At 43.7% G+C, this 22,103-nt stretch overlaps 9 protein-coding genes and 1 non-coding gene across 10 annotated transcripts; 5 read left to right on the forward strand and 5 right to left on the reverse strand.

Moving 5' to 3' along the window:
* Window positions 1–863: 863 nt before the first annotated feature.
* L203_105836 (uncharacterized protein) lies at window positions 864–3,122 on the forward strand (the record flags this gene model as incomplete). The annotated part of the gene is made up of 10 exons (XM_066215199.1): window positions 864–929; window positions 1,006–1,083; window positions 1,137–1,336; window positions 1,402–1,658; window positions 1,709–2,264; window positions 2,355–2,424; window positions 2,481–2,545; window positions 2,612–2,800; window positions 2,884–2,940; window positions 3,008–3,122. The coding sequence occupies 10 exons, from the start codon at window positions 864–866 to the stop codon at window positions 3,120–3,122; spliced, it is 1,653 nt and encodes a 550-aa protein (XP_066071296.1).
* Window positions 3,123–3,640: 518 nt separating this feature from the next.
* Window positions 3,641–4,384, reverse strand: L203_105837 (uncharacterized protein; the record flags this gene model as incomplete). Its single annotated transcript, XM_066215200.1, has 4 exons — window positions 3,641–3,672; window positions 3,778–3,948; window positions 4,121–4,177; window positions 4,381–4,384. The coding sequence occupies 4 exons, from the start codon at window positions 4,382–4,384 to the stop codon at window positions 3,641–3,643; spliced, it is 264 nt and encodes an 87-aa protein (XP_066071297.1).
* Window positions 4,385–5,486: 1,102 nt separating this feature from the next.
* L203_105838 (uncharacterized protein) lies at window positions 5,487–6,657 on the reverse strand (the record flags this gene model as incomplete). Its single annotated transcript, XM_066215201.1, has 3 exons — window positions 5,487–5,606; window positions 5,657–6,528; window positions 6,576–6,657. The coding sequence occupies 3 exons, from the start codon at window positions 6,655–6,657 to the stop codon at window positions 5,487–5,489; spliced, it is 1,074 nt and encodes a 357-aa protein (XP_066071298.1).
* A 915-nt stretch (window positions 6,658–7,572) lies between these two features.
* L203_105839 (uncharacterized protein) lies at window positions 7,573–8,154 on the reverse strand (the record flags this gene model as incomplete). The annotated part of the gene is made up of 1 exon (XM_066215202.1): window positions 7,573–8,154. The coding sequence occupies one exon, from the start codon at window positions 8,152–8,154 to the stop codon at window positions 7,573–7,575; it is 582 nt and encodes a 193-aa protein (XP_066071299.1).
* A 353-nt stretch (window positions 8,155–8,507) lies between these two features.
* L203_105840 (uncharacterized protein) lies at window positions 8,508–9,682 on the reverse strand (the record flags this gene model as incomplete). The annotated part of the gene is made up of 6 exons (XM_066215203.1): window positions 8,508–8,846; window positions 8,921–8,959; window positions 9,011–9,106; window positions 9,219–9,331; window positions 9,413–9,490; window positions 9,544–9,682. The coding sequence occupies 6 exons, from the start codon at window positions 9,680–9,682 to the stop codon at window positions 8,508–8,510; spliced, it is 804 nt and encodes a 267-aa protein (XP_066071300.1).
* Window positions 9,683–9,857: 175 nt separating this feature from the next.
* On the forward strand, window positions 9,858–9,939 carry L203_105841. Its single transcript has one exon. It is a non-coding gene; the product is annotated as a tRNA-Gly (tRNA).
* Window positions 9,940–10,173: 234 nt separating this feature from the next.
* Window positions 10,174–12,947, forward strand: L203_105842 (uncharacterized protein; the record flags this gene model as incomplete). The annotated part of the gene is made up of 4 exons (XM_066215204.1): window positions 10,174–10,696; window positions 10,742–11,004; window positions 11,051–12,217; window positions 12,270–12,947. The coding sequence occupies 4 exons, from the start codon at window positions 10,174–10,176 to the stop codon at window positions 12,945–12,947; spliced, it is 2,631 nt and encodes an 876-aa protein (XP_066071301.1).
* Window positions 12,948–13,126: 179 nt separating this feature from the next.
* On the reverse strand, window positions 13,127–18,821 carry L203_105843 (lysophospholipase NTE1; the record flags this gene model as incomplete). Its single annotated transcript, XM_066215205.1, has 15 exons — window positions 13,127–13,382; window positions 13,449–13,668; window positions 13,721–14,405; window positions 14,456–14,556; window positions 14,607–14,736; window positions 14,785–14,978; window positions 15,028–15,327; window positions 15,377–15,419; window positions 15,475–15,652; window positions 15,709–15,770; window positions 15,826–16,011; window positions 16,063–17,279; window positions 17,357–18,173; window positions 18,222–18,636; window positions 18,685–18,821. 15 exons carry the CDS (start codon window positions 18,819–18,821, stop codon window positions 13,127–13,129), a joined length of 4,941 nt encoding a protein of 1,646 aa, XP_066071302.1.
* A 212-nt stretch (window positions 18,822–19,033) lies between these two features.
* Window positions 19,034–20,630, forward strand: L203_105844 (uncharacterized protein; the record flags this gene model as incomplete). Its single annotated transcript, XM_066215206.1, has 9 exons — window positions 19,034–19,106; window positions 19,159–19,254; window positions 19,308–19,416; window positions 19,469–19,566; window positions 19,632–19,778; window positions 19,832–19,901; window positions 19,969–20,048; window positions 20,107–20,401; window positions 20,474–20,630. 9 exons carry the CDS (start codon window positions 19,034–19,036, stop codon window positions 20,628–20,630), a joined length of 1,125 nt encoding a protein of 374 aa, XP_066071303.1.
* Window positions 20,631–21,687: 1,057 nt separating this feature from the next.
* L203_105845 (uncharacterized protein) lies at window positions 21,688–22,021 on the forward strand (the record flags this gene model as incomplete). Its single annotated transcript, XM_066215207.1, has 2 exons — window positions 21,688–21,690; window positions 21,758–22,021. The coding sequence occupies 2 exons, from the start codon at window positions 21,688–21,690 to the stop codon at window positions 22,019–22,021; spliced, it is 267 nt and encodes an 88-aa protein (XP_066071304.1).
* Window positions 22,022–22,103: the final 82 nt, after the last annotated feature.

Genomic DNA, 22,103 nt, shown 5'->3' on the forward strand with positions numbered 1-22,103 from the left:
CCTCTTCCTCTTGCTCCTTAGTAAAGGGTACATTACCATCTGTCAAACTCCACTCAACATTCAATGCCTTTTCCAAAAGCATCCCTCCAAGATCTTGAAGTCGCCAAACCGTCGGAGGACCAGCCATTTTGACAATCATTCAATAGCTAATCCAGTTCATATATGCAGATTTCTGAAAAGGATTTGAGAGTTTCTTTCTTCTCGTATGAGGTGATGCGAGTCACCATCGCGGGGCTTCCCAAATCCATGCTGCTTAGTTTTTGCATGTCATTGTAGGTCTGTTCCGCATGACGTGTGTTTAGTTTTGAATATCTGGCTTGAACAGTCGTCCTCTTTTCCTTCTTGTTTGATGCCATGGAACTTTTCTTTCCAAAATTCAAGTCGATGGCTAGACAGAGTCTCCTGGTAACAGGTATAGGAATAAGCCCAAAACATTACTTGACGCTCGCCGACCTTCCAGTTGGCTTTCCTGTATCTCTTTTGCCAGAGCCCATCGCGGTCTTGTCCAACTCAAGAAAAAGCAAAGGTAGAGAAGCAGATAGAGCCAGAGGTGATGGCGGAAACAGTGTCTCTCTGGTCATTCTACTAAACCGTAGATAAGCTTATTAAAAGTTAGTCAAGTTCAAAATTCCTTCTTGTTTGTTGAATATTGAATTACAATTTTTCTTTAAAAGATATAAATATATACTTGATTGTTATATTCAAATGTTGGCGGCGATCGCCGCTTTCTAAATCAATAAGCAGATAAATATGATCGGGCCGTAAATGAACTGAAACCGTGCCTGATGAAGCTCAATAACAACCATCGTTACCATCTTTAATAATTTTAATTTTAATCTTCAAATGGAATATATTTGTTCAAAATGACTGCCAGCCCAGGAAACTCACCCAATGGCAAGGACAAGGAAGCCTCTGGCATCACAGCTCTTGTGAGTCTGGCTGTGTCTTGAGAGATATTAGTATGGGCTGTGGTTGCTGACCCATCGTCGTACGGTCGGCTGGAAGGGTAATACAATGTCGCTGCCTCTCAATACGCTTTCTTCTCTGCTAGATCTACAGGAGGGGGAAGATGGTAAGCCTCGGGTGAGCGTGTTTGCGTAGGCTGCGTTGCTGGTGTGTTGCTTACTCGTGGTTAGCTATCCAAGATTTCATGGGTCCCCGATATATGTGTTTTTCGCTCTTCCATCCTCCCAATTGTCTTTTTTCCGGTGATGACTGTCACATTGTTCTCTGCGGGCGTAGCAGCTGCAAGTATCTGGTGGGGAAAAGAGGTCGGGCTGACGAATAATGTCGTACCGTTGTTGAGTGTCGTGGTGGGCTTGCTCTTGGTCTTCAGGTTGGTCGGCCAATCCTAGAGCTAACTTGAGGCGTACAGCACGGTAATTGCTGACTGTTTTTCAGGAATTCCTCTGCCTACGAGAGGTATGCCGAGGGACGCAAAGACTTCACGACCATGATCTCTATCGCTCGAAATCTGTCTCGAAACATTTGGATAGCCGTTACTCTTCCTCCTCCTTCAGCAGATGGTTTGGTTTCCATCACGAGAGAACAACTTACTTTGGAAAAACAGAAAGTGATTAGATTAATTGTAGCTTTTGTTGTCGCCACAAAGCACCATCTTCGAGCTGAAGGCGGAATTCATCATGACGATCTCAAAGGTAAATAAGTTTCTCTCATACAGTATAGGAGAATATTGAACCTTTGACAGGACTTCTACCCCCAAGGTTGGCAAACAATAACTTATCAAGCCTTCGCTCTACACATACAATCTCCACATCCTATACCAACCATGTGCAAAGTGAATGTTCCCAACCCACCGCTTCCCCTCTGCCTCTTCTCGATGGACGAGACGAGGAAGCCTTGATAGGTGTCCCGCCCTCGGAAATCTCTTCGAGTCAATCAGTGTTTCCAAGTCCACTGTCAGGGAGTGAAGGTGTAGGAAACATTAGAGGTTATTCTGCCAGACCGGTCTCTGCATCAATCTCTAGTCGATCTATGTCATATTCTGGTCCAGGACCCCGAGGGCTCAAGAGACGCCCTACAGCAGTAAGAATTGTTGTCCCAGACAATATTACCGAAGCATCTTCCAAGACTGAGTCTCAATCAAAAAGTAAAGGGAAGAGAAGCGATGGAAGGATTGATGAAAGAACGCCGTTGATTAAGGCCGGCGTCAAGCCTGATCCATTGACAGCCAAGGGTTTGCTGGTTGAGCGTGCAGAGGTTGGATTAGGAAGAATGGTAGAGCTAGGCTTGCCCCTCATCATGTGAGCTCTCCTCCGTAAACCTCACTTGACCATATGCGAGTTTGAAAAAAGAGGTTTTCGATTCGATTCGATTCTAACAAAGACATACAGCGCACATGATATCTCTCGATCAATCTTCAGGTTTAGGAGGATGGGTTGTCTTGAGGCTGTTGGCCCAGCTGTATATCATCCTTCACCAGAATATGAGATGATCCACATGTGTTGACATATCCCTAGGGTATGAATGCATTGCAGAATGCAGTGTCTGGTATGATTGATCAACTAGGCTCGATGGAACGCATGTAGGTGCTCATCACATTCTTGTGCTATTTGTTTTCTATTGACTAAGTCGTCTTCTCATAACTCAGCGTACAAACACCTCTTCCCTACATATTCTGTGTTCACCTCAAACAAGTCGTCTCTCTCTATCTCTTCATACTCCCTTTCACACTTGTTGATATAATGGGCTGGAAAATGGTTTTTGTAATGTTTGGAGTAAGCATGACATTCATGGGGGTAGAGGGAATTGCGGCAATGATTGAACAACCTTTTGGAACGTACGTGTTTGTCTTGTTCGCACTTTTTTGCCTTGTAGCACAAGACTTTCAATTATGGACAAAACTGATCAAACTCATTTTAGAGATCCAAGTGATTTGAATCTTGATCTTTATTGCACTGAACTTCTTTGTGAATGCGAGTACGTGATTGACTTCTCACAATGATCCTTGGAACGACTCAATGGAACTGACCAGAGAGACTGGTAGAGCAATTCTTGAAAGATTGCCTGAAGGAGAAGACGACGATATTGCAATTTATGAACGTACTAACGAAGAGAAGGCGAACGCCGATTATGAAGCTGATGACGGAGATGATTCATGAGGTTGATGATAGACGTTATAGAGCATGGATAGTAGATCAACACAAAGCAAAGGGAGAAAGCAATAGGCAAACGACTGAGATGCTCAACATGCAAACAATTTTGTGATGGGCATATGGTCACAAGAGCTGGAAAGGTGAAAGCATACAATTGAGCAAGAAAGCCCACAAGCTCATTGTCACAGCCTTGAAATCGATACGACCAATTGTTTCACCTCAACTGTCAAGTTTCTTAACGATATGGTTACTGTTCAGGATATCGCCTTGAGCGCAAGGCATCTATTTTCATATGATCATCGTTTGGCCTTAAAGTATTTCTTTTATGAAAGCCAAATTTTCAGTAATTGTCTTGTTTTCGTACTTCTCATTTGCACTGGAACATTTGGCATTTTCCAATGTCTTGTGACCCCAACAAAGCTTGCCAGACGAGAATGAGATGAAAAAATGGAAACGTTGCCTAATGCACGCGTAACAGTTGCTAGTTGAGACACGATGCATAGGCCATGCCAATCTGCTCCGCTTTAACGAGTGTAAGACCAGACGTTTTTCAGCACTATACATTTGCCAATTAGCACACATTCTCGCCTATTCCCAGTTCCAACCATCTCCACACAACATAACCTAATACACGCAATAGTCGTAAAAGAATTTGACTTACAGCCCTCCTTGGTGGCAATCCTGTTGATAGAGTCATCACTGTCACCCTGAGCTCTAATTCGACCGCAGATAGCAATGGTAGTAGCGGATCCTCTGATGGCCTTGCCGTCGGCGTCAACGTCAGCGATTTGAAGCTGAATAGAAGCGTGGTCTTGGGCGGTGATGAGACGGTCTACATGGCAGTATTGCCATTCAATGTGAGCGGAGATGAGTGAAGTACATGAAGATTGTGAAGAGGTAGAGTTGATACGAGCACAAACAGACGATCCAATGAGAGAGCGGTGGAGGTAGTTATATCAAAATCAGTAAGACGGCTCGCAGGCATACTACTCAGAGAAACATACTAGTAGCAGAGCAGTGTCGGGGAATGTACAAGTCAACGAGGGTACCCTTGTCGTTCTCTACACAAACAAAACCTCGTCAGCACCTCTCTCTGCTAATTTCGCTCATTCTCAGTGGTCTGCTTCCACCACTCAATCTCTCCCGCCAAAAACACATGCGTGCTTCTCTTATTCCCTTTCACTTTCAAGTATAGCCACTCTCCTTGATTCGACATTCTGTCTCCGAATCTTGCGAAGCCGACTTTGCAAGAGACGTTACGCACCCATTTTGACGGTTGATTGCTGATTGTTTGTAGGATGGAAAGAGGGAAACGTAAGGATAAAGAATCAGTTTTTTTTCTGGTTTATGACAAAAGACATTGCTTACTGTGTTTAACCTCTTTTCGGCGTTCTCGGGAATTCAGATAAACGAAACTTGTGGCAAAGAACACCAAAGGTGAGTTTGATTCCGCCCTTATCTAATAGTGGCGATACCCGAAAGATAAGATTAGAATTGGCTACAATCTTTTATTCAACATTTTTAATTGTGGAAAAGGTTTACAAAAAGAGTCAAAATTTGAAGGATTACAGCGCACAACACACATAATGGATGTGCATGCTTATCTTTATAGCGCTCTCAGACACCAAGTAGTATATCTGCAGCTTCACCTTCACTTCAGTCGCGATGCTCGTGGAAGACTCAAGCTTGAATGAGAAGGCATAAGATAGCGGAGAAACGATAAGCCATTGGTGGATAAAGTCGCTTGTTTGTGTAACAAAAAGAATGAGCAGCAGCTCTTGAATTGCTGTGTTCCCGCAGAGAATTCCCAACCTATCTCAATCAATGTCTAATTTTCGTCAAGCGATATAGCAAGAATAAAATGAGACCAACCCCACTATATCTTGTAAAATTCAAGAAACGTCATCTATTTTAGATAAAATAGTTCAACAAGAAAGAAGTTGTTTTATCTTACCATAAACCTAGCTTCTGGCGGTTTGGTACAGAAGGGATCCGACCAGTTATCATATATATACGTGATCTTTGTTAGATAACTTTGATGGCTGAATCAGTACCATCAAACAAGGCTTTCTTCTTTTTGCTCAGTAACAAAACACAACAGCTAGCTCCCTAGACGGTTTAGGCTACCCATTTGCCACAAGTACGCTCACCATACCTCGCTTGGTTTATTCACAATAGATTTTCATTGGAGGCTATTATGAAGAGTGCCGTGCTTGAGCCGAAGGACTTGAAATCACAAAATGTGACCCAGATCGAGGAAGCGTTAGGAAATGTGTTTGTGAAGAAAGAGAAGGAAGCCAATAGCGTAGAGCAGGGCTGAATACAATGAATGCATTTACAACATCACATTACCGGCAATACAGGAATACACTACCTCTTCCTAGACTTTTTGTTGCTCTTGTCATTTGAGTACCCATATTTTGAGACGCAATCCGGGCAATACCACGTTTCTGGCAACGGGCCAGAAATGTCGACACACTTCACATGGAACTGAATTTCACCATCAGCTATAACCTTAGATGGAAAAGATACAGACACACCCATTCGAATTTACAGCCATCATTGTCGCAACCAATCATTTCTCCATAACTTCTTTGCTGACAAATACAATAGATTGATTCGTCCGCCTCTCCTTCTGCGTCACCTCCATCGACCATATCAATATCTCCTTCATCCGGTTCTCCTTCTGCGTCCTCCTCATCATCCTCTTCAGAAGCAAGGGATACTTGCCGTGATGATCGATGTCTGCTTCCCCCAGCATAGCCTGGGTCTACCGAATAGCCTTGTGATTGGGCGGTGGGTATGGCCGAATGGGAAGATCTAGCTGAAAGAGATGGTCTTGATGGAGGCGGAGGAGGGGGCATGGATATACTTGGATGGACTGCTTTAAGACTGGAAAATTGTATAGGTAACGCATTAGGTCTCCTCTTTTTGACTGGCCTTGAGTCGAAACCGCTGCCTAGACCGGTGGACGGCAAAATTATATCCTCGCTACCCAAATCGGCCATATTACCACTTGCTCCAGTTTTGTCAAGTTCTTCTACATCTATGCCGCCAACTTTGGTCCACTGATATCTCACACGTTCTTTGGCACGACACACAATGCGATCCAATCTTTCGGCAAGTTTCACTTTATCATCTTGTAAAGACAATACAAGTGACCATTCTGTTTGGATTTTGGTGAGTGATTGCTGGTCTTTCAAGGAGAGATGGGATGTGGGAAGTGGAGCGCCCGGCGGAAGAGGAAGAGGGAAAGTGGCGGTGGACGGTGGAAGAGAAGTGAGTGACCTAGCCGTCTTCGTTAAAGACATATGGCGAGAGTTTATACGCTGTACAAGTTGACTGATACGAATGTCCTTTTCACGAATTTCTTCCAGCAAGAAGGTCACTTCACCTGGCAGGTTTTCCAGGTCTAGACAGGTGAGCTGAGATAAGACTGCATTTTGCTGAAAAACTTACTTGAAACGAGACCTGTGACGACATGAGCTGCCTCTTCGGCGTTAAAGTGCGGATGGGAATGAATTGACGATGGCAAAGCCATTCTATCCAAATATCATCAAAATTTGTTGATTAGATGTAATACAATAACAAAGAAAAACGAAAATGCAGTTGTAACCGGTTCGGTTTTCAATGAGGCGGTGGTCGCCGAGTTGTTTTTACAAGAGGGGAACCCCTCTTAACAATCTACATGAATATTCTATTATTATTATTTACTTTTTACATCATCAACCAAAATGAATCCAAATATCATATTTCGTACTGGTGCAGCTCTCAGAAATTAAATACATACACGAAACCAATTGAGTATTCACTATTCTTTCAGCTGCAGTTGGAATCTCTTCAGGTGCTTTTGGCTCGTATGGCCTTGGTAACCTTAAGCCTCCTCTTTCCGAGCATTAAATTCGCTCATTCACCACTGCATCATATTACTTGATCTACAGCGGTGTCGTGTTGCTTGCAATATCTCTCCACCCAAGCCTTCAAGCTGGTCCTGCCGTAAGGAGATACAAATGGGCTGCTGGATTGATTATGGGTGGGACAGTTGCTTTCTCCGGTAGTATCTTTGCTTTGGTTTTTGATGGAGACAGAGTCAAAGAGACTGGATTGGGTCCCGTTACGCCATTGGGTGGGTTGGCCATGATCGCTGGGTGAGTATTTCTTTAGTGAGATCTGGTTGGTTATTGGGAAACTAATAGGAAATAGCTATGTTGCTCTAGTTTTCTAATGTATAGCAGAATGAAAAACAAACAAATGTAGTTGTATTGACGTCATCTCTCATTCCTATTCTACTCTTCAAGATGTCATGAACGGATGGTTACGGCCATAAGGTACTGTTTTGCGACCTCCTACAGACCGTCACGTACTCTCTCCGTTGCCATATCTTTTTCAGCAGATACTTGCACATTTGCTCAAATGTTTTGCACAATTCAAACCACTGCTCCAATGGATTATGTGTTTACCTGTCAACATTTTCATTCAAATCATCCAAAAGCTTCCTCCAAGTTCTCGCTCGTGCTTCTTTGCCAAGCGTTGAGTTAATCTGAACAAGTTCTTGTATTGCTTCTATCCTTAGTTCCCTCACTTGCTCTGTTGCTTTCCTTCTCACATTCGCCTTTCTCCTTTCCTGAGGGTTTCCTCCCTCTACTCCACCATGCTGCTGATTTTTGCTGAAATTATTGAGGAAACTTTTGCATTCACTCTGAACCATTCCAATCTCTACTTCGCCTAATGTCATATCTCCTTTCACATGTGCGTAGATTTTGCCTAATTCTAAATGGGTTTGTTGTAATTCCAACCAGTCACTGTTTATGAATGTATCTGCGGCGTTTACCGATGTTACAGAATCGTCTTTAACAACGGGTTGAGAGACGCTGCCCTTTACATCAGGTGTTGGGCCAGGCAAAGAAGTTGATAACAGGTGAGCTTTGGCTGACAAAAGCTTGATGCGTTGATCCAAAGATGGATGATTTGGTGAAGAGAGAAGAGATTGGATAAGCGGGAGAGTATACATTGGAGAGGAAAGAATTGGCGGGGACATTTGTTCTTGTTTTCAGATGTAAAGGAAAAGTGAAAGAAATTGAATTGTGAAAAATCAAATAAAAACATTGAAATTACCTCCACCAACGCGCCTGATGTCTTTTTTTAATTTCATATTCCATGGATTGGTATAGTGGTCATAGAGATGGTAATGATAAAAGGCGAAAATCATTACATGATAAGTTGTGTAGCAATGCACTGCTTGTTCAAGAATGGACCAATGGGTTAACCTCTCTCCATCCGTGTTCTCATTACCCCCAGATTTTAGCTACCTGTCTATACTTTTATATATCGTAGTATGCAAACAGACCCAAGATATTATATAGTACCACATTCGTGGGAACATGCACGAGATCACAATCGTTTAGCTCCCCTCTTGACTTTAGTCACACCTCCAGCCCCCGCTCCGTTTCCAACCTTGACTCCTCCTACCCCTCCTGTAGCCTTAATGATGGTCTTTTTCACGTCTCCACCTACTCTGACCCCGTTGCCGCTGAAAGCGGAACAGCTGGCTTTGATGGGGCTTTGTTCTTGGCTCGTATTGGCGCCCAAGGGAGAGGGTTTGGTGTTGTTGCTAGAGACTATTATAGTGGATGCAGCTGAGGAATTGGATTTGAGTGAAGTGGTGGTTATGTGGATATTTGAAGAGAGTTTAGTTGAAGAAGAAGAGGAAGAAAATTCAGAAGGAAGAGTCTAAGATATATGTCCAAATTAGCTACGTAATATACAAGGTGATACACGTCAAAGATGAAGCAATGGAAACGTACCTTTGGTGTAGCGTGAATACCAGTCATTAGTCGAGCATGCTGTAAAGTCTATTAGCGCCGTCACCTCAAAACAACAATAGGCTGAATGACCTTGGAGTATCCCTCGTAATCCTCTAAAAGTTGTTTACCTGCTTCTTCATCCAATGCTGACTCAGGATTGGGATAGATTAACAGGCATTTGATAGTCTGAAGCGTAAAGGTGTTGGGAAAAGGTAACATTTGGGAGTAATGGATCAGTACAACAAAACACATTAAAATGAATATTAACAAGAAAGATCCCAAATAAGAGCAGACGTACCACAAGAACATGCCCAACGCCGAATTCCTTTTTCCATCCCTTTTTGAGCGTATCGACACAAATCTCTCCAGTTTTGGAGATATTAGGATGAAATATCTTGGTCATCATTGTGCCTATGCTCAGCATTATTCACAGTTTTCATGTAAAAGTAAGAAAGACTCTCAGATTGGATTACAAAGACGAACAGGACTTACATTTAGGAGGTAAGTTTGGGAAATCAGGACCAAAAGCAAACTTGATACGAAAATATCCCCCTTCGTACGGCGTTCCAGCTACAATCACATTGGTTAAAGCCTTGCCTTACTCTTTCATAACAAATACTGACGAGGTCCTTGGATCCATCCCTCCATACTACTGAGGTCTTCTTCATCAACCACTATCCTAACACCTTCAGGAGGGTCAGACTTGAGAGCAATGACTTGACGAGAGAGTGAGCGGAGTGCTTGATGACTGAGCGATGACATGATATAGCAAACGCGAATAGGAAAGGAGAAGTGTTATTGAGAATCTGTTATTTATACTTTTGGGATATGGGAAGTTAAAGTCAATAAACGAAAACAAAACAAATACCTATTGCATTGTTTGTTCATCTCTAATATTAAGGTTACAATGTTCATAAATCACTCCTAGCTATGACCAACACCGTTGGTGAAACGGTATCATGCATCGTTGCCATTCAAGGATTTTCGATGCGGCAGGGGTTCGACTCCCCTACGGTGTACTTTTTATTTGCCATGGAAAATATCACAAAATCACGTGATATGCATATTTTTGCTCTAATTGCAAGTTGCTCTACTCTCTTCTTTTTTTTTTCCTTTTCAGTTTTCTTTTTCTCTTTTTCTTTCTCTGGCATTGGGAGAATATCGTGCTCGTAATGCCCCTTCCGTCCTTGTCGCTTTCTATGACCAAAACCCCTATCAAACTGCCGTCCCACAAGCCAAGAACAACATCAGCGATGCCAGTCGCTTTTTCTGCTGTAGCCACCTCCCGCTCTTCGTCGCTGGCAGGTAAAAAACGGCCAAGGGAATTAGATGCTGATGCTAGAAATCGATCCAGACGTACAAAAAGTATAGGAGATGCTGGAGAAAACGGTCACTCAAATAGTCAAAGCTCTAAAGACAGGGAAGCCTTCCAGCGCTCGCTTATCGCTGTATTTGTACCCAAGGCGCTACACGAATCTAAAGCTGGGAACATGGAGCATTATAACGATCTTTTATCCCATTTTTTGCCTACGCATAATAGTGTTGCACCAGCACTGTCGCCACTCCTTCCACTTTTGCGAGCCGTTTCGGCTAACATTTCGTTGTTAGAACCAGGGATTCATGCTCAGCTTATTACCGCTATTCTTGGACTTCCATGGGCTACCGGAGATGAAAGGTTTGTCAAGGTGTTCATTGGATGGGCGGCAGTGTTAGTTAGCGCCCAACCCGCGTGGGCAAAGGAAGTCGTTGGAATGGCTGTCAAAGGTCTCACTTGGCGTGAGTCGTTTGGCCAGTAAGATTGTCGCTCATTCTTATCACCAGAAACTCCGTCTTCTTTACCATCCTCTATTTCTCGCAGAACATTTCACGCCAGGCATCATCTTCTCTTGTCTCATCTGCTTTCTTTAGTCCCCACGCTTCCTTCCCTCCTTCAACCACTACTGATAAAGAATTTTCCAAACAAAAGAGAGCCTGAGGTTGTCCAAACGACTTGGGTTAGGAATTGTTGCGAATTGGTTGGCTATTGTCCAGAGCTTGGAAGTAGAGTTTGGGGAGAATGTGTGGGGAGAATGCTGAGGATCGATGTACGTTTGAACCCCTGTCATGCATAAAGAGACTCACGGATAATAGGTGGAAATAACGAACACATTGGAGCAAGATGAGGAGTCTGAGCCTGATTCCGATTCTGAAAGTAGTGAATCTCCTTCCTTTCCCTTTGAAGCAGCTCTTGACCCGCTGGATCTACCGATCTCATCTGATATCCCCCATTCTCAGTCACTCTCTGTTTCGTCTTCGGTCAACCTTGGTGTCGATGAGGAAGACTCGGAAGAAGATCCTGATCCTGATGACTTATCCTCTACTGGAGATGTATCAGGCGAAGACGAGGATAACGATGAACCACATAATGCAGCAAAGGAGAAAGAAGAAAACTCCAAAATAATTGCCAATGTCAGACAGATGAGAAAGAAATTAGACGGAATGCTTGTCTATTTTTTTCAGCATCTTGAAGAGTATATGGGCGGCTGTCCTCTTTCTCCTATCTCGGCAGCGGAATTTGCAGCTAAAGAAATTCCGCCTTCTGGCTCTTCCACTCCTTCTACAGAAATACCTTCTGGATGTACTAATATCACATCGCACCTCATGCCTCGTCGACCTATCTCCCTAGCTCAAAGTCTCTCCAACTTTCAAACCCTCCTCAACCTCTTTTCTCGCCAAATACTACCCACTTCCTCTACTCAGCATATTCCGTTTCTTCTTTTCCTCACATCCTCCTTTTCGTCAGCACATACTGACTTGTTTCTTGGATTACTCGTCAGCCAGGCGCTGTATGCGACAGCGCAACCGGGGACGGGGATACTGGGTGTCGGCGGCAACGTTGCAATGGGTCAGAGGATAGCGGCTACAGTCTATATTGGGAGTGTTGTCTGTCGAGCAAGATTCGTCAGCGATGAACAAGCGAGGACGGTTTTGACCTATCTCTTGGCTTACATTGATGGCAAACTTCAACAATCCCGTCATCTCTCATCTGCCGCTTTTTCTTCGGAAGCATCCAAATCTCGAAAAGTAGGAGAAAAAATTGATGAGCTACCGCTTTTTTATGCTGTTTGCCAGAGTTGTATGTTAATTTTCTGCTTTCGTTGGCGAGCGTTCCTAGCAGAAGAAAAAGAAGGCGAAGGATTAGTGGAAGGAATGGAGTTGGAAGGGGAGGGTGGAGAGGGAGAAGGACTAAGAGGAAAGTGGATGATGGATCTTGACATTCTACAACGCGCCATCACATCAGAACTCAATCCTTTGCTTGCAAGTCTTTTTTCAACTTCCTGTGATTCCTATTTGCTGAAGATATGAATAGGGTTGTAATCCTACCATCGTATCAACATTTGCCAAAGTAGCGCACCATACAAACTTCGTGTATTGTTTCTCTATAATCGAAGCAAATCAACAACCATCACATCTCCGCTCGCTTTCAACTAATTGCCTAAAAACACTTGCCACTCAGCCCCAAACTCTCAACTCTGAATCCGACCCTAGTCAGCCCAGTTATGCTAATAGAAGGACACTATCAGATCAAGGCCAAACCCGCTTAAATCAGATTAATGCTGTACCTCGCCAAGCTCGTCAATTCAATATTGACGCTGGCCTCGATTCCTACTTTCCTTTTGATCCTTATGACTTACCAAGATCTAAGAAATTCATTGACAAACTTTACAGGACTTGGGATGAAGTTGCAATCGATGACGGATTGAATTCCGATGAAGAAGGCTCAGATGACGACGACCACGCTTCTCAGCGAGAACTTGATGACAAGGACGAGGAGTCAGAGTTGTCAGGCAGCCTTGCATCAAACGGTTTGCCACTGCCAAAAACAAAGTTCAAGATTGGCAGTTATGGAGAGCATCGCAGAAAATATTTGGATGGCCGGGGGGAAGGAAAAGATGGCGGATTGAGCACTAGTATGGAAGGAATGAGTATATCACCTGGACGATTACCTGGTGGCATCAATATTGGTGTCGGGATGAGATCGCGATAGAAGAGGCGACAAGAGGAGCTACAACAGTTAATAAGTTAAGATGAATTTAACAGTTAATAATGTCCATGCGTGTATGATATAGTTGTAATGGATGAGCTTCGCTATGTCTTAATTACTTCACACCAACAAGAAATATGCCTTCATCTCTGTTACGTTGATCATGTTCAATGATAACCAGTTCAGATTGACATTCTCCTCAACCTGTTGCCTCTATCAACAGCTGTGTCCTTCCTACTTTCATCAACTAATCCGTTCGGTAAAATTCCTTCTTCTTTCCATCTCTTAAGCGTTTCACGCCCTGTTTTGAGACCAATGTCGAGTACTTCTGAGAATCGTTTGAAACCGCCTAAAGTATCAAATTGTTGGACAGGCATGGCTATATACAGGCACCCTGGTGAAGATTTTACGTCCTCGAGGGTTTTGACGGACGATACACTAGACCACAGAAAATTATCAGCCATATAAAGCAAGTAGATTATTTGAAAAATAAAAAAGACGCACTAAGTGAGGCGCGAGGAAATTTCAGTCATGGAAAGAACTTTCCGTTCATAGAATGGATTGAATCTGTTGAGGAAAATCCACCAGCCCGAAACTGAATCTCCGTAATTTCTTGGGGAGGTATCGTCTACGGAACCAACGTCTATAACAATGATATCGTGAATTCCACTGTTCCGTAGAGGCTGTATGGGTGTATTATCCATATAGCCGCCATCAACCAGCACTATTCAGGTCTGATAAGTAAACATAAACAACGAGAAAGAGGGTAAACGTACAGTTGCCATTATCGGACAGTGGCGGCAAAAGACCAGCAAGTGTCATGGATGCCCGAACATACCTCCAAGCATAACCTGTACGATGCACTTCCATTCTTGAATGGGTAATGTTGGTTGAATTTGCGAAGAATGGGATCCAGAAATCTTCAATATGAGTATTGTAAAATGCCTTGTATATACCTCTGTTGAATTCATGACCAGTCGTATAAGCCACAAAAGGATAAGTTACGTCGCTAAGGATTCTCCACATTGAGCCCATTCTTCCACAGAATTGTTTGGTTCTTCCAGTAGTTTCAAGCAAATCTGTCTCTCTTGCATAGAGACCACCTACGAAACTACCGATAGAGCACCCCCCAATTGCATCAATGGGTACTCTAAATTCTTCTAGAGCTTGCAGCATTCCAATATGCGAAATGCCTCTGGCACCGCCCCCACCTAGAACTAAGCCTACTTGTTTTCCACAGAGTCGACGAGCAATCCGAGCAAAATCATTCATGTGAGGCGGCCGGCGAGGACGAGCGAAGGGACGTAGACCGCGGTATTTCTTAATTCGCGTCTCAACACGTTCGCGTAGGTGTTTGAAGGCGGAGATAGCTGCGAGATCATGTATCGTCGGGATGGGACGAGAGGGAGTAATAACCCCGGGGAGTTCGACGTGATAGTGAGTTTGGATCCATGGTCGATTCTTGACCTCTTCTCAGTACAAGGAAAACTAAAACAGGTCGCACAACTTACACTGAGCCAACGACGAGTTGATCCAGGAGGTACAGAGCGATCGTCATGTAGCAAAATCAACTCTTTTCTAGCAGTCGTCTTAGTAGCAATCAATAGATTTTCTAAAAAAAACCATTAGTTATAGCCAGAATACAAGCAGAACTAGTCTTACCATATTCTCCTAAAGAAGGATCATCGCCCATAGCCACAACAAGTACTAGATCAGCTTGCCGGATACAGGTTAGGGTCCATTGACTAGCAGGTGGTGAATCAGCAACATAGAGGACAGTCCTATAATGTTGCTACCACGAATGTGAGCACTATCTTTCTCAAGTCAATATGTAATTTACCTCCTGATCAGCAAGCCATCCAGCAACCTTTAGTTTTCCTATTCTTGAAAACGCATGCCTCCCTAGACGTCTCATTACAGTCCCTTGATCAAGATATGATGCTGCCGCTCCAACTTCCTCTAGCGCGCTTTTCAATTTTCCGGCAAATTGCGCCACAGGTACATTTCGTGTTGAGCCGAGGATACAGACAGTTTCTATGGGTATGCTGAGCTTGTGAAGCGGAAATCCAGAAGAAAATCATACTTAGGTTAACATCAGAGGTAGGCACGCCCGGAATCTTACCACTTTCCTCACCCATGGCTCTTCTTACTCTTCCAGCGATCAATCTCATAAACTGAACGGTTGTTTCCGGGTGCTTCACACTTATCGCATCAAATAATGCTGCAGGTATACGAACGAGTTCCGAATCTCGGATAGCATGGACAGTCTCTGATCTGTTCACAGCCGTGATAACATCGAGTTCGCCGATGGAATCATTTTGGCCGTATTCGCGAAGCACATGCATCTGATGATCTTTTTCTGAGAAAGCCCGCAAACGGCCGTCTTGCATCTTCATCAGAGAAAGTCTTAAACATGCCGCGATTGTACTTACTTATAACGATGTAGAAGTCTGTAGACTTGTCTCCCTTTTCATACTAAAATAGACATCAGCATTTGTGGTTTCGTCTATGTCAAGTGTTTTGGGCTAACCAAGACCTGCCCAGCGTTCAGTTGTTGCCAATCCAGCCCTGCATCTATATGAAGCACTAAAGGAGAGAGCAAACTCAATAACCTTTTGGCAAGCGTCAGCAAAACGATAGGACGCCGTTCAATAATGTTTTGGAGGGCACTGTGAGACAAAAATCCAACAAAACAATCTGTTTTTGCACTTTGAGCGAGGTTGGGGTTAGAGCTTGATGATAGACAGAGGAGGAGTAAACGTACGTAATGCTAACGTAAGAGTCAGTACAACAGAGGGATGCAAGGTACCCTGCTATACCACCAGGCTAATTGACTTGTGAGCGCTGTTATCTTCTACAAGATGTGGAAGTTCAAACTCACTTTGACGGTAAACAAAGTGTCATCCTCTTTGATCCTTGTTCCGCCTTGGGGGCTTGTTCCATCTTTAGTGGTATCTAGCCCCAGAGCAGCTTCAAAAGGACGTTCGTTGATATTCCCGAGGGTCATTGGTGCATGTTTGCTTGAAGAAGTTTCGCGACCAGGACCATTGTGCATCGGTATGGAAATCTAAAAGTGGCGTTGGCCAGAATAAGACAAGAGAAAAGCAACTAAACTTACCTCAAGAAATCCGTCAATGACATAGTACATTCCTGGTGACTTGTCCCCTTCTTTCACCAGCACACTTCCCTTTTTGAAAAACAAAATCTCCACTTGCTTTTTCAAATCCTTCAAAGCTTTATTATTTGCTCCTATTCCTATTCCTATTGCGCCCATACTCGAACCCCCAAACTGAGAATCGTGCATACTTGCTGAAACGCTTGACGTTTCGTCATCAATTCGCGAGCTTTCGTTTCCCGGCTGCATAGTCTTGAGGGCAGCTTCGCGAAGCATACCTGATATGACGCCCGTATCGTTTCGGGATGTATTAATGAGATCGAGTACATTGCCAAAAGGTGGAAGTTTCGATCGTCGATCAGGAGTACCAGTACCACCTGTACTATTTTGGTTACTGGTGGAGGGGAACATAGGAGAGTTGGGGGTAGAGAAAGCAGAAACAGATGGCGCCATGCTTGACTTCCCAATTGAATCAACGTTGTGATGGCCAGATTGGACAAGACCAATGGACTTGGCTATGCTCATCAAAACGGCCTCTTTCAGATTAATGGTATCGCCTGGGTAGCTCTCGTCGTCTTCTGCGCTTTCAACAGGAAAACCCTGGGAGATTTTCATGGGTTGCGTAGGAGAAGGATATCTTGCGCGCCAAGTATCCATCCTTGACATACCTGGAGTTTGAGCAGTAGGGCGGTAGTAAGCCTTGTTATCGTCTGTAGATGTCATAGACATGGCAAGGTCGCCTGCGGCGACTTGCTTTCGCATCGCAGAGGTACGACGAACAAAAGGCGGCGTATGGCGAGCCACCATACCCGAACTGATCATAGAAACTGTTGAGAGATCTTTAGAAGGCTTACCACCAAAAGGGTCATTATCAATGCTTTCTAATTTAGTCAGTGGTTTTATCTCATCTTTCTTAGCTGATGGAGAAACCACTTTGGGCGTGGTTGCAGGAAGGCTCGGTGCCTTTACAGTTGGGCTGCTAGGTATATAACTGAAATAATCCTTTCCACTCAACCCTATACGTCCGTCTGCGATAGGGCTCGACGTGATAGAATGATTCCCTTTGCCCAAACTAGCTCGTACTTCGGGCTGAAAGCGATCTCGAAGAGCTTGCATTCCGCCACCAGTGTAAAACGAACGAGGAAGGGGATGAGAGACCAGAGCGTTGAGGGACGATTCTGAGCGAAGGATTTCCCGCGTAAGACCTAGGTATTTGTGTGCTAGAATTGAAGAATGGTAAGCTGTTTCCTTCTATCCAGATGGTTATAGGGCCAAGATAAGGGGGCTGAAAACTAACCAGTCATGAATGTCACACGACTAAATCTCTCCAAAACTACCTGAACGATTGTCCCACTTGCTTTAGGAAATTTACGCGTCAGCTTTTTGAATGCCATCGCAGGGATGACAGCTAGAGTTGTGTCCTCTGTTGCTCTTGCTATTGTCCCTCTCATAGCGGAGGATATCAGGTCAGAGTGCTCATCTTTCACATCTCTTTTGTTCTTGTATGATTCATTTTCCGGGTAACCTCTAATTCCAGATTGAGACTTGGAAGTGTGAAAGGAGTTGCTATCAAGTCGGCTGTTGGGCGAATGGGGTGATTGGAGATGTTCAAAAGGAGACGTAGGTCGAATAGATGAATTAGAATGATTGTATTGGAGAGTGTCATCTGAAGAAGAATCAGCACGGACTGTATCAGATGCAGAAGTTGTGTCCAAAGACGTTGATCTTGCCCTGTGAGGTGTAGGTCTCTGTTTCGCATCGAGTGATGGAGAGCGGAATGAGAAAACTTCTCCTGAGCTCAAAACGCTTTTACTTAATGCTCCTTCGTCTAATTGACTGACATCCGAATTCGCTCTTTTCATTCTTATTTCAGGTGGTGCAGAATTGTCTATTGCAGCGCCATCTTCTGTATCTTCCCCGTCCTCGTCTTCTGGAGAGTTGGCCTGAGATAACTTGACATCCTCGGTAAACAAAGCGAGGATAGAGAAAAGGGATGAAAGAGTGCCACCAGTCGATACTTCGTTTAAAAGATGGTATCCATTGAAAGAGGAGGCCTGAAGATCAGGTTTGGGTGAGGGAGGAGAAGAACTGGTCTTCTCGGCATCCGGCGCAAACTATCATCAGTTAACTAGAGCTTATGTTTCAATTAGTGATAAACTTGCCACTTGAACCTTGCCTTCAACAACGCACCAAAACTCCCCGCTGCCGATTTCGAGCGTATCCCCAGCAGCCAACCTTCTTGTTTGCAAGTGTCTACTAAGTTCATGAAAGACAGGCTTTTCAAGGTAGCCAAAGATCCTGATAGCAGACAAGAAGTCGTCAAGGTAGTTGTGAAATGATGATACTTGGGATTGAGAGTCGGACAGAGCCAGGCTGGCAACATCCAGAGGTAAGAGACGGTTAGCCAAAGTAGGAGATGGTGGCAGCAGCGCTGGCTCTTTGAGGTTAGTATATCGAGTTAGATAGCGATACCGGACAAGGATGAAGATGATGATAAAAAATCCACCAAAGAGAGCGAGGAAGTGAGGGAAGCCCAGAGATATGGTCAAGCTGTATTGGAGTATGCGCACTATAAAACTGTTGTTATATTCAGTTTAACAACGAATATTCAGCAAAATATCCTACCTCGGTGCTCTTAAAGTTACAAGACTGACACAGTACCTCACCCCTTGCAAGACATACAAGACAGCATAGATTACAGAAACAGCAAGCGCAATGAGAGGATTGCCATTGACGGCTGGTGGGGCTGGGACGGTCGACATGATATATATTCGCCAAGGGCTTGCCCCGCTGGGACTAATTTGTCAAAACGGATTATAAAGATGAAAGAAAAGATTAAAAAGAAGAACACGAAATGAAATGAAAAGAATATGATGGCTGGAGGCACACCTAAAGCACAAAATCAATCTTAAGTCACGTGATTTTATAGACAAAAGTAGTAACGTCGAACGTCTAGAAACTCAAGATTTGAACAATGTCTACCAGTGCTACTATTTGGAAACATGATTTAGAGGCTACCTTGAATGCCTGTATAGGAGACTATAGAGGTAACTTGGTCACTCTGGGAAGATTAGAGCTGAACTGTGAGTGACGGCGTAGACCTCTCACCTGAGGATGTGACCGTCCTGCCTCGACCACCTACAGCCCTTGAGGCTTTGAGAATGGTACATAGTAATCATCCATGTGTGATTAAAGGTATCCGCTGCGTCATAGATTGCATGAAATGGGCGCTGAGACGTTATGAGCAGGTTTCTCTCCTTTTTTGGATGCTGCAAAAGCATATGACTGGTCAAGAGCTGAAACATACCAAGCTATTGAGGGCAGTCGAGAGGTCACGATTGCTGTCACTGACAATGGGTGATTGGCTTGTGCGGTTTATGAGCTGCTTTTGACTGATGGTTACCGCAAGATTGGCAGATTCTGTCCGAACCTTTTCAGACGGAACCACAACGTTTGTCAAGCCGTTTGAGACCAAGATGACTATCGCTGAACTCATCGAAAAGCTCGGTAAGTAAACTTTTGGTATTCAATATTATGTTGCATCCTTGTCACTGCCACTCAAGCAAGATTAGGTAATAAGAACTCGACAGAAGCATTCTATCTCCAATCGCAGGATGGTAACGTTTATCGAAACCCGCCTCGCCCTTCAGGCCCTCCCGATTTATCTCCTTTTCAAGACTATATTAAAGCAGAAGTTGAATGGATGGAAGAAGCAGTAGGTTCGTCTGTTACTAGTCCCTACAATATTTCAGAAGCTGAAACATTAATGAAGGCAAAGCAGCAGAGGCTGTAAATCTCTGGATTGGCGATCGGAAGAGCAAAACTTCATTGCATCATGACCCGTTCGTCAATTTACCTGTAATAGCACTTTGTGTGTGATAAGACATACTCATCAATAGCAATTGCTAGATATGAAAACATATATCATGTTCTCGCTGGTTCAAAGACGTTCACTCTTCTCTCACCACTAGAGACATTACATCTCGACCGTGAGTCATACCCTGGCCTCGTCGCCATGACCTAACCCTGAGTTTTTGTGTCTCATAGAAAGGTTTCATTCTTCATCGACATTACATCCATCCGGAGACCTCGAGAATCTCGGTCTCGAACCACAGCTGGATCCCGAACCTTCCTGTCGTGTTCCATGGGTTTCGTCTCCTTTTATACCCCATCGATGCAAATCTATGACAATCAAGCTGGAGCAGGGAGACACTTTGTACTTGCCTGCAGGCTGGTGGCATCTTGTTGAGCAGGACGAACATACAGGTACAGTCGAGAATGAGAATGAGAATAAGAATGAGAATGGAAAAGAAGGGACTGGTATTGTGGTAGCCTTAAATTAGTGGGTCTCTAATCTTTTGAGCTAAAGCTTAAAATCTATCTCTCTGCCTAATGCGCCGCTAACCAGAGATAGCTGGTATCCCTCTGAACTCCACTCTCAGCTTTATGCCTATGAAAGATTGTACAGGCGCATAGCAAGGTTAGCTGGCAGGAGCGGCGTCATTCCTCCAGCTGAAGACGATCTGAACGACGAAAGCGATAATGATTCTAAGTGTCAAAGAAGAAGCTAGAGTAGATTATAGAGGCAGAGGTGACTCGAGATTTCAAAACTGTGATGCATTCCCTGCTACCATTGCTAGATATTGTCTGCTAGTGGGAGGGCATAGCTTCCGTCTATTAAACCTATAACAGTTGCTATTTCTGTAGCATCTGAGGTTTTAAATCCGATGTCGAGTCAATAGTCTGGTGTATTGTACCAAAACTCAAAGCCATCAACAGCTACTAGCTCTCGTCATCTTTCCATTATCCTCCATGATTCTTGGGCTCTGTTTTCTGCATTGGAAAGAACATTTTCATCTTAAAGTAACATCTATAAAAGTAACAGAGCGCCCAAGATGGAGATTTAGGATACCAACAAAACAGCTGTTGATATAAATAAGATGATTGAATTTTCAAAAGTCAGCAATATTACATGAAAGTAGACAACCGCTGAAAGACAAATGATGAAGCTGTACACACTGATAAGATAAAAACCAGGCACAATCTACGAACATAACCAGGTATTTCCAGGCACGACTATGCAATTTCTATTTCTTCTCTTGTCAATCCAAGCAACAATTCAACAAAACTGCTCAATCACTTGATCAGAAGGGATTGAGCAGCTCTAGCGCAGAGGCTTCAATACCAGTAAGAGCTGTAGGTGGATAGTGTACTGATGAGCATTGGAGGAATGTCCTCTGCCAAGCAGCCTGAGAATAGTGATTTTGAAGCCTACATGGTAAGTGACTTGCTATACCACGTCGCAGGTCGCTCCTGCCTATCTGTTTATAGTAACTTCCCTTCATTTGACCCCGTCGCTGATCAACTCATACAGTGCGTTGCTGCACGGCGAGGAGTCGTCGCAGCTTTCCATCTATCCAACACTTGAAATGATTTGAATTGACCCAACATGACAATTTTGAAGCTAAGAAGAACGTAGAGAGCACAAAGTGAACAATAGGCTTGTCTGATGTTATTGAAAGTGATATGATCACTATTGACACCACGAATACGAAAGTAGAGAGTAATGGGAGAACAAAGATCCTAAGAAGCATAGGAAATAAGGTATACAACTTGTAGGGACGGGAAATGGTGAGTAAGGAAATGAGGGACAATAAAAGTATAAGGGATTCAAACTGATTGTTTTGGGAATTGGAAGGAAACATTAATTATTTTGTACCAGCATAGAAAGCTCACCTACGAAAACTTTCTGGCTAACGAGCAAAATCTTTGTATCTATTACCAATGCATACTACCTGTTGTCATTATTATCAAAATGAAAGTGTTTTTACGTTATTATGTATTGCCCCGACCAACGTATAACTATGTCACAAAGCTTGTATACTATGCTTACAAAAACGACTACTATCACGCATTAAAGATTATGTGGGGTATACACATGAACCCGTGTAAGACTAAATGACTTGCGCAAAAGATCACATCTTTTCTTTTATTGCAGTGTTTTCTCTATATCACTGGTGAGATTGAGAATCGTTGTGTTATCG

This window comes from Cryptococcus depauperatus, chromosome 7 (genome assembly GCF_001720195.1).
Source record: "Cryptococcus depauperatus CBS 7841 chromosome 7, complete sequence".
NCBI classification, from domain to species: Eukaryota; Fungi; Basidiomycota; class Tremellomycetes; order Tremellales; family Cryptococcaceae; genus Cryptococcus; species Cryptococcus depauperatus.